Here is a 12822-nt window from a genome sequence, read left to right as displayed (position 1 = left end):
GGCTACGGCGGGGATGAAGCCTCTCCGCCGTTTGTAGGTCCTCAGTCCCATACAATACAATACGGAAATTCTGTCCATATGCATTACCTGAATATGTATTATCAGTAACTCATACCTGCATTCCTTCCAGTGTTAACCCATTTCGTGCAAAATAAACACTCGCCGGGGTATGTCTGCGCACTACGTTGCCAGTGATTCATAAGGCGTGCTGTGAGTGCCACGTTTAGCATTCTAAAACACCCGGTAGTTGTTTGTTGTGACGTAGTGGCATAAAGAGAGTGAGGAATTACCTGCTTGAGCTCCAGTCTGCACACCTATGAAGCAGGGATCTGCATGACCACAGTCAAGTGATCTACCTTTCCTCCCAATTCTACCCCACACGTTTGCCCCTCCATTCTGTGACATCCCTGGAACACAATTTACTACCCCCCCTCCTCCCCCCCCCAACTACGGGTCTACCACACTTAGATGTGCTACTTTGTTTTTAACCCACATCATTTAAAGATAAACATTAATTTTGTAGCATTAAAACTATTTTTAATAATCTGCGATATTTGCATCCCCTGAACGCGGAAACTACACTGAAGAGCCAAAGAAACCGTTACACCTGTCCAATATCGTGTAGGGCTCCCCCAGGCACGCAGAACTGCCGCAACATGACGTGACATGCACTCGACTAATGTCTGAAGTAGTGCTGGAGGGAACTGACACCATGGCAGGGCTCTCCATAAATCCGTAAGCGTACGAGGGGATGGAGGTTTCTTGTGAACAGCACGTTGCAAGGCATCCCAGATATGGGCAATAATGGCACACTCGAAGAAATTCCGTTGCAAAAGACGGAATTTTCTGATCTGTATGACATAGCATAATTGCCATTTTTTTCTTTTCCATTTCAGAGTCTCTCAGGAAATATCCACCCGTACCATTGCTGAACAGAGAGTGCAACCAAGACTACAAGATTCCAGACAGTGACGTCATTCTGGAGAAAGGAACACCAGTAGCGCTGTCTGTGCTGGGCCTCCATTATGACCCCGCATATTTTGCTGACCCCGACCGATTCGACCCTGAGAGGTTCTCCGAAGAGGCCAAAGCTAAGCGACACCCCTATGTCTACCTGCCTTTCGGGGAGGGACCACGCATTTGCATAGGTGAGTACGTTGTCGGCTGCTGCACGCACTAATATTCACAGCTATGTTGGTAACTGATGCTACCACATATTTTCACTGCGACCATTCTTGACATATTTTCGTATTGTTAACCTCACACTGTGGGTTCTGTTGTTCACTACAAGTCATAGAAAGGAAAATTTTGTTACTCCATACACCGTTTACCGAACTGCGTCTACATCCATATGCAGCAAACCACTGTGAAGTGCACGGCAGGCGGTATTTCCAATGGCGCCAGCTATTAGAGCTGTTTCCCGTTTCATACACGTATTGAGCCCAACAAGAATGGCTGCCTAAACACCTCTGTGTGCACTGCAACGAATCTAATCTTGTGTTAGCGGTTCCCACAGGAGCGATACGTAGAAAGCTGCAACGTATTCCTACATTCATCACTTAAAGTTGGTCCTTGAAACTTACTATTTAGTCTTTCACGGGATAGTTAGCGCCCGTCTTCTGGCGTTTGCCAGTTTACATCTTACATCATCTCTGTGGCGCCCACCATGTGTCATACAGACCTGTGGCCGTTCATGCAGCCTGTTTGGTATATCCCTCTATCCCTGTCTGGTAAAGGTCTTACACACTTTAATGATATTCTAAGGTGGGTGACACGACTGTCTTGTAAGGAATCTGCTTTGTGGACAGACTGCAGCTCTATCCCACCAATGAACCAAAGTCAGCGACATGCAGAACCTATGTGATCATTCCATTTATATAACTGCAAATTTTTACACCTACATATTCGAATGAGTTGATACATCCCAACTGTAGCTAAATGATACTGCAGCCATGCGATAAATTGTTTTTTAAGTTGTATTATGTGCACAGTCTTACACTTCTGGGCATTTAACGGAAGTAGCCAAAAAATCGTGCACCACTTGAAAATCCTGCCAAGATCTGACCGAATATCTGCATACGTTTTTGTAGACAATACTTCATTATTGATAACTTCATCATTTACGAAAAGTCTGGGGTTACAAGTGGAAGAGAATGTAGCTATCTGCCGCGCCGAGAGGGAGAAAATTGCTCCTGCCCCTCGTTTCGACATATATGTACCACCAAGTTACTTGCATCTATACGTAACTGAATACGACGTCTGCTGCTGCTGCGAATAATAATGCATAGTAATAATAATAAATACAAGCATATTGAATTCATCACACTTACATGAAAATACATATTATTAGTAATCGTACAGTAACCTAATAGTTAATCCAATCGCCGTCATTATCGATTATAGCTTGGCACCTTTTTGGCGTGCTTTTCACGAGATTTTCTGCATATTCTCTCGGTAACGATGTCCATATCGTCCTGATTTTATTTGAAAGGTGCTTCAAAGTATATATTGGCTTTCCTTTAAGTTCCACCTCAATATGAAGGGCTTATTTCAATAGTGGTACAAGTCCATTACCTCCACTTTTCTGTCTATAATGCTTCTGAAATTAATGATCCAAACAGAAAGAAAGATTCATCTCTAGCAAGAAACCATATCCAGATTGAGATTTACACTGTGCAGCAGAGTGTGCGCTGATATGAAACTTCCTGGCAGATTAAACTGTGTGCCGGACCGAGACTCGAAAACAGGGCCTTTGCCTTTCGCGGGCAAGTGCTCTACCAACTGAGCTACCCAAGCTGCGAGGACGGGGCGTGAGTCGTGCTTGGGTAGCTCATTTGGTAGAGCACTTGCCCGCGAAAGGCAAAGGTCCTGATTTCGAGTCTCGGTCCGGCACACAGTTTAATCTGCCAGGAAGTTTCATATCAGCGCACACTCCGCTGCAGAGTAAAAATCTCATTCTGGAAACGTCCCCCGGGCTGTGGCTAAGCCATGTCTCCGCAATATCCTTTCTTTCAGGAGTGCTAGTTCTGCAAGATTCGCAGGAGAGCTTCTGTTAAGTTTCCTAGGTAGGAGACGAGGTACTGGCAGGAGTAAAGCTGTGAGGACGGGGCGTGAGTCGTGCTTGGGTAGCGCAGTTGGTAGAGCACTTGCCCGCGAAAGGCAAAGGTCCCGAGTTCGAGTCTCGGTCCGGCACACAGTTTTAATCTGCCAGTAAGTTTCAAGAAGCCATATGCTTGAATATTTCTGGTACCTCAACTGCAGCTTTTTCAGCGCTCATTTAACTTCAGGACTCTGTATTTCAAAATGAACAAAAATGGACTTGTACCAGTATTGAAATAAGCCTTTCACACACGATCAAATATTTGCGATTGGATTTGCATCCACAGACACCGAGGACCAGTCTATCGTTGACACCCCATTGTCTTGTTTCCACGCTGTACAGAGATGGCTGCGATGTTTCGCATCATTATCCTATTGAAGCACCCAGTTTGCCTTGTTCGAACCATATAGCTTCTTACCGTACCTCACAAGACATTTTTGATATTGCACATATTTTCAGCGTTTAAACTGGCTGTAAGTGCAAATAGCCAAAACTGCAACCGACAAAGCAAAACATTCAACTATCACAGTGTTTCTCTATACGCTGTGCGAAAGCACACTGTGTACAGATTCGAGACCAGCGAGATGTCGCTGCGGAAATGACATTTAAAAGTATGGTGTACACATTTTTTTGTGAAACTCACTGTAAATCAGGCAAAGATGTTTAATGTAACAAAGTCGTGCACAACATCTTCCTAGTCTAGCTGCTGTGTTACATCAGAATACATGGAGAGTACAGCAAGACTGTTGACTCGATCCTGCAACATCGGTAACCGCAAATAATTCTTGAATTTTTTGAGGAATGAGAAAAAACACTCGGAAGAATAATTGGTTGCGCGCTTGGCAAAAGTATTTGTAGCGTAATATCCAAATTAATGAACACTTCTTGAACGTGGCTTTCACGCAACACACTACATAAAGTATCTGGGGAGGCGGTTTTTAATTCGTTGCCCTTCCCGTACGCTTTAAAATCAATAACCTCATCACTCAAAAATTCTTCCAAGTCATCTTTGTGTTGTCTTTTCAAAGTAAATTACTTAGGAACTCAAAATTTCTCTTCCAACGTTTTTTTCTTTTCTCCAGTTCAGATATCAGTCTGTGAATAATAACCAGAAAGATATCCACCTGAAAATCTTCCTTTTCTTCAAAAGTAGTATCAAGGTCCGCTGTTTCGTCTACTTTCAGTTTTCTTAACTTTTTCCTTTTTCTCAACTATTTCCTATGTAGTTATGTTTTCGACGCCAGTGTTTTCACATGTGTCGTTCACTGAACGAGTGTATCGAAAGTATTCAAGTAGAGAATCGTACAACTTTATTACAGTCCCAATATCGGTATCAACACTTGGCAACAGTTTATTTGTAGCATTAGATCTCTTCTGTATCGTGTCGCTCTGCCTGGCGTGTTTATGAAAGTAGTTTTACAGAGACAAAATAATTTAATTTTGACTGAAAAATATTCCAACGGGTCTCGAAGAACGGAAGAAAGTGTTGCAACAAACGGAAAAATGAAACCGATTGAGAACAATATTCTGCTGCACGACCCTTCCAAGTAAAGGGAGAGTGAGCCGCTCATGGAACAGACACGGCGAGAGGGCTGATCTCATTAGTTCTAGCTTGGAGACCAGATTAAGTACCATGCGTATTGCTTCCATTGCTCTGTGACTGATGCCTGCATAGGTCTTGCCTAGTAAATTTATTAATGAATTAGCTAAGTCTTCCTATTTGTGAAACAATTTGAGACAACAGATAAATCTTTCAGCATGATCTCCATCTTTCGATGAATACCTTGCAACAAAAGACAACTGATCCGCATGTGTAGCATCGATGTTGACATCTAATGTGGTCAAAAAATGTCTAGGTTAGGCGGCGGGCTTTTTCGTTACCTGCAGTATAGCTGATTGCACTGTAATACCTTCGCACATAAACCATATTTATATCTATTTGACCCGCATTTACAGGGATTTTTTTTCTTCTGTTTCGAGGCAGTTGAATAACTTGCTCGTTATCAAATCTGGACAGCTTTAAAGAATCTTTGATGTTCTGTTGATCAATAACGTCGTGCATTGCGGTTGTATGGTTCGCAGTCCAAGTGCTCCCCGTTGACGGTGCAGATGTGTCGTGTGAAATGGGGTCTTAAATATGTTGTCTCTCCCTGCAAAGCATCCGGCGCTTCCGAAGAGTCTGTGTGCAGTATCGATGGATATAGTTAGCGCTGTGTGTTGCAATATGCTATACCTTACTATGCATATGTGCATTTATAAGTGCTGTCTTCTGCTGTCGCTCTAATTCCCGGGCCGTGTGTTCGTTCATTGCTGTTCGGATGGTGCTGAATTTTATCCTGCCAGTTTGCATAGTCATTTCACACGGGTCAGCCGCTATAGTCATTCCTAGCCTTTCCCTTCTTTCTTTTGTTAGTAAAAACGAGTCCTGAATATAGTCTTCAATGGACCTAGTAGGACAACATGTGAAACTTCCTGGCAGATTGAAACTGTTTGCCGGACCGAGACTCGAACTCGCGATCTTTGCCTTTCGTGGGCAGAGGCTCCAAATTTTACCATTTCATACGCTGTGAGTAGGGATCGTGAGTCGTGCTTGGATAGCTCAGTTGTTAGAACACTTAACCGAGAACGGCAAAGATCCCTTGTTCGAGTCACAGTCCTACACAGACTTTCAATTTGTCAGGAAGTTGCATATCAACGCACACTCTGCTAGAGAGTGAAAATTTCATTCAGGGCAACATGTGATTTGTTGTAGCACCGGTCGCTCTCGTGTAATTTTGTAGGATTCTTCTTTTTGTATGCAGAAACTTGTTTGTTGATGATAACACTAATGTCATCCGCATATACGTGACATGCGGATTTGGTATTGAGGGTTTATAGACAATGCAGATTTTCATGTAAGTTTTTTTATCAGTGGTTTTACTGTAATTGTATAAAGAGCTACAGGATATGGGCAGCCCTCTCGTATAGCTCATTTCACCAGTATTGATCGAGCTGTTTCACCATTATTTTGTAAATTGAGTGTCAGAGATGCGCTGTTGTATTATACGAACGAACTTTCCTCAGATCCCATTTTGCCCATTACATTAATTAATAAGTCTTGATTAACTCTGTTGTAGGCTTTGGCAAAACCGTTAAAGCTAATGCTAACTTTTCTTTTCTACCCATGTTAGGAGCGCTATATCCCGATATTCGGAATATTGCATCTTTTTGTCGCACTTGTTTCATATCGATGTAGCATCTTAGCGAGAATTCCTATTAGCCTATTATTCAATAGTCGTGTCCATATTTTGAAACCAGTACTGCACTGTGTTTGGATTTTGAAAGCGTTGAGCCTTTTTCGTACTAACACCAATGACCCTTGTGAAAAAGCTGATGACAGACTATCAAGAATCTTATAAGAAAATATCTCGGTCTACGTTATTGTCATGTGCTTTGTAGGGTGAGCCGAGTCAGTGTTCATCGTCCAGTTGGAACTACGTTTGTGTCTATATCGCTGCCTCAGTGCAGTGGTGGCACCTGGCGACCAAGCTTGAAACCACATAACATCGGTGCTACAGCATAGCGGCTCAAGTCTTCCTCATTAGTCGCGGACGCACCACTTGTTGTATTTCCTGTACACCTTGTTGGTGCTATAGATATTTCATTTAGCAAGTTTTATACGACAAGCGAGGATGGAGCTGTATTATTACAGTTGGAGCATGTTCTCAGTATGTCGACTAGACTAATGTATAATTGTGTTTCTGGGAAGTATTTAAATTCTATTATTCAGGTATCATGGTGTACAACTGTTGTACGACCATGCAGATTACTCCATTGACGTTATTCTATCTGTTCATTGTAGGTTTGAGGCTGAAAGCTTGTTAGTGTCGAAACTGGTCATCAAATAAACTATTTCAATCAAGCTACCTTGGTTTCAAATATATAGATATATTTGTTTTGAATATGTAGGCATTTGTTCTGCATTTCTGTATATCTGGTTGGTTTGAGAGATTTGTGTTCATATGCCATACTTCATATGCTAGAAACGTTTCCTGCTGTATATCACTTAGTTCGATATGGTAAGCTGAGTGATCAGAGAACCTCATTGGCCACTAGCTATGTTCTTCTATCCACCAGATAATTCTTGGCATTGTCAAAAATATAACAGGTGTGATCAAAAATATGGTAAATAATTTTATTAGAAACAAAGTGTAAGCTTACATGGAATTTGATTTAATCTTCTTTAGAGTCTTTGCATTGGCTGGCAATGTACCTATCTCAACGCTGAATCCCTGACTGGAAGCATTTCTCGAAGGCTACTTTTGGAAGGGCGTTCAGTTGTCCTGGCCCTCTCAATGACAGAAATAGTGTCAAAACGTTTTCCTTTAAGCTCAGTTTTAAGTTTTGAAAAGAGCCAGATTTCGCATGGTGCTAAATCTGGTGAGTAAAAAATGTGTGTAAAATCTTATGGGGCTTAACTGCTAAGGTCATCAGTCCCTAAGCTTACACACTACTTAACCTCAATTACCCTAAGGACAAAAACACACACCCATGCTCGAGGGAGGACTCGAACCGCCGCCGAGATCAGCCGCACAGCCGGCCGAAGTGGCCGTTGCGGTTCTAGGCGCTACAGTCTGGAACCGCGCGACCGCTACGGTCGCAGGTTCGAATCCTGCCTCGGGCTTGGATGTGTGTGATGTCCTTAGGTTAGTTAGGTTTAAGTAGTTCTAAGTTCTAGGGGACTGATGACCTGAGAAGTTAAGTCCCATAGTGCTCAGAGCCATTTGAACTATCAGCCGCACAGTCCAAGATTGCAGCGCCTGAGACCGCTCGACTAATTCCGCGCGGCATGGTGAGTAAGGCGGATGTGCCCAAACTGGAAAGCCGGCCTCGGTGGCCGAGCTGTTCTACGCACTTCAGTCCGGAACGGCGCTGCTGCTACGGTCGCAGGTTCGAATCCTGTCTCGGGCATGGATGTGTGTGATGTCCTTAGGTTAGTTAGGTTTAAGGAGTTCTAAGTTCTAGGGGACTGATGACCTCAGATGTTATGTCCCATAGTGCTCAGAGCCATTTGAACCATTTTGAACCCAGACTGGAAAACCTTCGTCGACCAAAAACTCGGAAATCAAAAGCGAAGTGTGGCGCGGCGTGATGTCACGATGAAGAAGGAAGCCATTGGCCCATTTTCCTGGACTCTTTCTTCATATACCGTTTCGCAAACGTTGCAGTACGCCTTTGCAAAATTCGGTGTTTACAATAGTTACCCTTGTAACGAACTCCGATTGCCCTATGCCCTCAAAACGAAAGAAACAATGAGCATGACTATGATATTCGATTTTGGCTGACGTGGCATGTTAGAGCGAGGGAATTGAGTTTTCCTATTAGGTATTCTAAATTTTCGTGTCATGGTCAAATCCATAAACCCAAGTTCCATCTCCAGTTAGAATTTTGGATGTGAAGTACGGTCCTGCATAAAGAGGATCCTTCAACTCCGCGCAAACTGACACACCATTTTTCTTCTGTTCATCACTCAAAAGTCTGGGAACAAATTTTACAATCACTTGTCTCATTTGCAAATCATCAGTTAGAATGCTTTTCCCCGGATCCGTGCAAGGTGTTAAGTTCTTCGGTAAGCTCTCGAATAGTTCTTCGCCTGCTTGAACGCACAATTTTTGCCACTTTTTGTATGCTCGCCTTCTACCGACTGATTTATGCTTTTAAAATGCTCGTAACACTTGTAAACAGTCCTCAGAGTTACATCATCATCGCTACACATCAGTTTTAATATTTCTTGACTTTCTTGGGCATTTCCTTGCAACTCGAAACGGAATTTAATATTCCCGCGTTGTTCGAAATTCACGACGCGTGACACAGTCGGTAAACACAACCTCACTCTAGCGTCGCTGGACGCTGAGTGACAAGTCAGGACGTGCTCCAACCAGATACTGTCTGTCTCAACGGATCAAGTTATCGGACAAGTTACATCAAATGGTTAGCCGCTGCTAAAAACTTCATTCACAGTATTTTTTATCACATCTCGTAGATTCTATGTAACCCGATTTTAGCGACATTGGTGATGTAGGTGCACTGGTAGCATTGGCATGAACTTACATACGGGTGTCCACTTATTTAAGTTCTTCTATTAAATACTAGAATCCTTGGAAAAAACTGAAATTGGGACTTCGATAATAATTTTGTTATAAGTCCATATTATTAAAACTGCAACTGATTACTTGAGAAATTCCTTTCTCTACCTACGACCGACGCTGCCCGTTGGATTATATACTTTATGATTAACATATCATGAATTTTTATGGTGATATTATCGCTTCGGTATTCGAGCAGCGATCGTGTCGTATACTGAATACGTTGTTTCTATAGGACACCTATTCCGCATGCGCTCCCTATTTTGGTAGCTTCGTCATATCCGGTAAGTTCATTTGTTTTGTATGTGACTACTGCCTGTACCAGAGCAATGTGCGTATCTTCCAAATATAAGCATTGTTTGAAACTTTCGTTTCGTCTCCGATTCTATTCTGTATTTAGTGTTACAGTTTTATAATGTTGTGTCATTTCTTCTAAGTACATGGTGGGACATTCCTTCGTTTCATCTGCCCAATGTCCACAGGTGGGTTCGTGTTCTTAATTCCATTGGATCCGGATCTTGTCTTTCATTTTCCACTTCGACGTATTTAGTGTTACAGTTTTATAATGTTGTGTCATTTCTTCTAAGTACATGGTGGGACATTCCTTCGTTTCATCTGCCCAATGTCCACAGGTGGGTTCGTGTTCTTAATTCCATTGGATCCGGATCTTGTCTTTCATTTTCCACTTCGACGTATTTAGTGTTACACTTTTATAATGTTGTGTCATTTCTTCTAAGTACATGGTGGGACATTCCTTCGTTTCATCTGCCCAATGTCCACAGGTGGGTTCGTGTTCTTAATTCCATTGGATCCGGATCTTGTCTTTCATTTTCCACTTCGACGTCAGCGCCGCTGTGGGACCTGTGACGTGTGCATCCTTCATCATTTCTCAGTAAATGATTCATTCTGTTTACATTTTCTTCCAAGTCATGTATGTCCCCTTTTGACAGTTTACCCGACTTGCGTTTGGTTTTGCCGGTTTTCATCACACGCTTCTACTTTTGCTTGTCAGACTGCTTGCACGGACCTTGAGAACTGTTGGTTTTAATTGCAGTGTTGCTTCGCTCAGGACTCGTTAACGGTGGCCATTGTATGTCTTGTGATCTGCGTACAATCATTCCTTGCGTATTATTCTGATCTTCCCTGCCTGGTCGTGTTTTGAGTTATTATATCAGGGCGGTTGTTGATCTGCGTCGTTTTGTCACCATTGGCCAGCTCCCAGTAACAACTTGCTCCTGTCTATGGTTGCGCTCATTGTTTGCTTCCTCTGCAGACTTCACCGGAAATGCCCTGCTCTCGGTTATCAGTGGTTCTGCGGTTTGATGCTGTGTCATTGTTCAGTGCTTCCACGGTTCCTACACGTTTATCGACACTCAGCGTTTGATTCCCCATTACTTATGCAGCCTAGGTTGTTGGGTCACAGTCGTTCCTCGTTTCCTCGGTTTATCTTGGGACGAGTCTTTGGTTAACACTTCTGAACTGTAGGCACCATGGTTTAACACGCTGCCTGTCATATACACTGAACACGTGTCTAATATCGTGTAGGGCCCAGGCGAGCACTCAGAAATGTCGCAACACGACGTGGCGTGGACTTGACTAATGTCTGAAGTAGTGCTGGAGGGAACTGACACCATGAACCCTGCAGAGCTCTCCATAAATCCTTGAGAGTACAAAGGGAGAGCTTCTGAACAGCACGTTGCAAGGCATCCCACATATGCTCAATAATGTGGGTGTCTGGGGAATTTGGTGGCCAGCAAAAGTGTTTAAACTCAGAAGAGTGTTCCTGGAGCCACTCTGTAGCAATTCTGGACGTGTGGTGCGTCACATTGACCTGATGGAATTGCCCAAGTCCGTCTGAATGCACACTGGACGTGAAGGGATGCAGGTGATCAGACAGGCTGGTTACGTCCGTGTCACCTGTCAGAATCGTAAACAGACATATCAGGGATCCCATATCATTCCAACTGCACACGCCCCACTCCACTGCAAAGCCTCCATCAGCTAGAACAGTCTCCTTCTGACATGCAGGGCCCATGGATTCATGAAGTTGTCTCCATATCCGTACACGTCCATCCACTCAGTACAGTTTGAAGCTAGACTCGTCCGACCAGGCAACTTCTTTCCAGTCATCAACAGTCGAATGTTGGTGTCGTGCAGTCATCAAGGATACACGAGTGGGTCTTCGGCTCCGAAAGCCCGTATCGATGATGTTCCGTTGAACGGTTCGCACGCTGACTCTTGATAGGCCAGCACTGAGATCTGCAGCAAATTGCGGAAGGGTGGCACTTCTGTCAAATTGAAAGATTCCGTTCAGTCGTCGTTGGTTCCGTTCTTGCAGTACCTATTTCCGGTCGCAGCGATGTCGGAGATTTGATGTTTTACCAGATTCTTGAAGTTCGCGGTACACTCGTGAAATCGTCGTAGGGAAAAATCCCCTTCATCGCTACTTCGGTGATGCTGTGACCCATTGCTCGTGCGACGGCTATAACACCATATTCAAACGCACTTAAATCTTGATAACCTGCCATTTTAGAGGCAGTAACCGACCTAACAACTGCGGCAGACACTTATTGTCTTATGTGATTTCATGAGATCTTACATGTGGGCACTTGTTCTTATATGCTTTGCGGAAAACTAGTAGTAAAGTTTGATGCTTTTGCCAAGTTTAGAGAATTCACTGAGTAAGTGTATCTACATGTCGAAATGTAGCTCCAGTTATATTTTCTCTGAAGCGCCTGTCGTCCTACTTAAGGGACATGGCAAAGAAAGGCCTTTACTTCCTAATGAATAGGGGCAGTTGATTCAGAATCACTTCATCCAGCTGTATAATTACATTTCTGTGTATATTTCAGGTATGAGGATGGGCCTGTTGCAAACCAAAGTGGGTCTCGTGAACATCATGTCAAAGTACAGTGTGCGACCCACAGAGAAGACAGTAACTAACCTGGATTACCATCCTAGGTCCTTTGTTCTTATGACTAAGAGTGGAATCCATCTTAAGTTTGTAAAGCGTTCCTAGGAGGACAGCACTGAAGAACAATCGTCACGTCCAACATCATGAGTTTTCGTGTCTGAAGGTGTGATTAGTGGTTTTGCGTTGTGTACGTTATCAAGCATTATGACTCGCAGAAAATGCTTACACTGTGGCTTTACAATATGAATGACTACTGTACATCCTTGTGTGACCCTGAAATCTTGAGTATTGTACCTTTAACAGCATGTATTATGTTTATGTACTTAATGTAAATAAATAAACAAGTCTACCAGGTACAGATATCACTACCTTTTTCTCTCAAACATTTGTAAGTTGATGATTGTTAATACAACAGCTATTCGCAAGATTATCGAGAAGGAAAATCACAGCGGCCATTGTCAGGTGTTGTCATCCAGTGCCGGCTTTAGACAACAGCCTCCTGGAAGAGTGCCAATCCCATAGATGTCACTTGCAAGGTTGAGATCCAGCTATGGTACAAAACCGGTACATTTGGTTGACACAGAACAATGCTTTTGTGAAATACCTGTATGACACGATTTTATGTACTTACAATTTATTCTCAAAATCTGTTACTACTTTTAAAATTCATTTTTCTTTGACAA

The 12822-nt window shown here is 43.1% G+C and overlaps 1 protein-coding gene across 3 annotated transcripts in view; it reads left to right on the top strand.

Moving 5' to 3' along the window:
* The window catches only part of LOC126262248 (cytochrome P450 6k1-like), a 247612-nt gene that overhangs the window by 43972 nt on the left and 190818 nt on the right, over positions 1-12822 (top strand). Inside the window, exons 7-8 of one of the 3 annotated variants that reach the window (XR_007546711.1) lie at positions 897-1148; positions 12078-12302. Coding sequence is in view for 2 of the 3 variants with exons in the window: in XM_049958732.1 (XP_049814689.1) it covers positions 897-1148; positions 12078-12244 (419 nt within the window). In the remaining variant the exon portion in view is untranslated. Of the gene's footprint in view, positions 1-896; positions 1149-12077; positions 12377-12822 lie in introns of those variants that run through there. The other 2 variants (XM_049958732.1, XM_049958733.1) reach the window with 2 other exon arrangements.

The sequence above is a fragment of the Schistocerca nitens genome, chromosome 6, assembly GCF_023898315.1.
Source record: "Schistocerca nitens isolate TAMUIC-IGC-003100 chromosome 6, iqSchNite1.1, whole genome shotgun sequence".
Taxonomy (NCBI): domain Eukaryota; kingdom Metazoa; phylum Arthropoda; class Insecta; order Orthoptera; family Acrididae; genus Schistocerca; species Schistocerca nitens.
The sequence above is the reverse complement of the archived record's forward strand: the minus strand, read 5'-3'. Positions and strand labels throughout refer to the sequence as shown.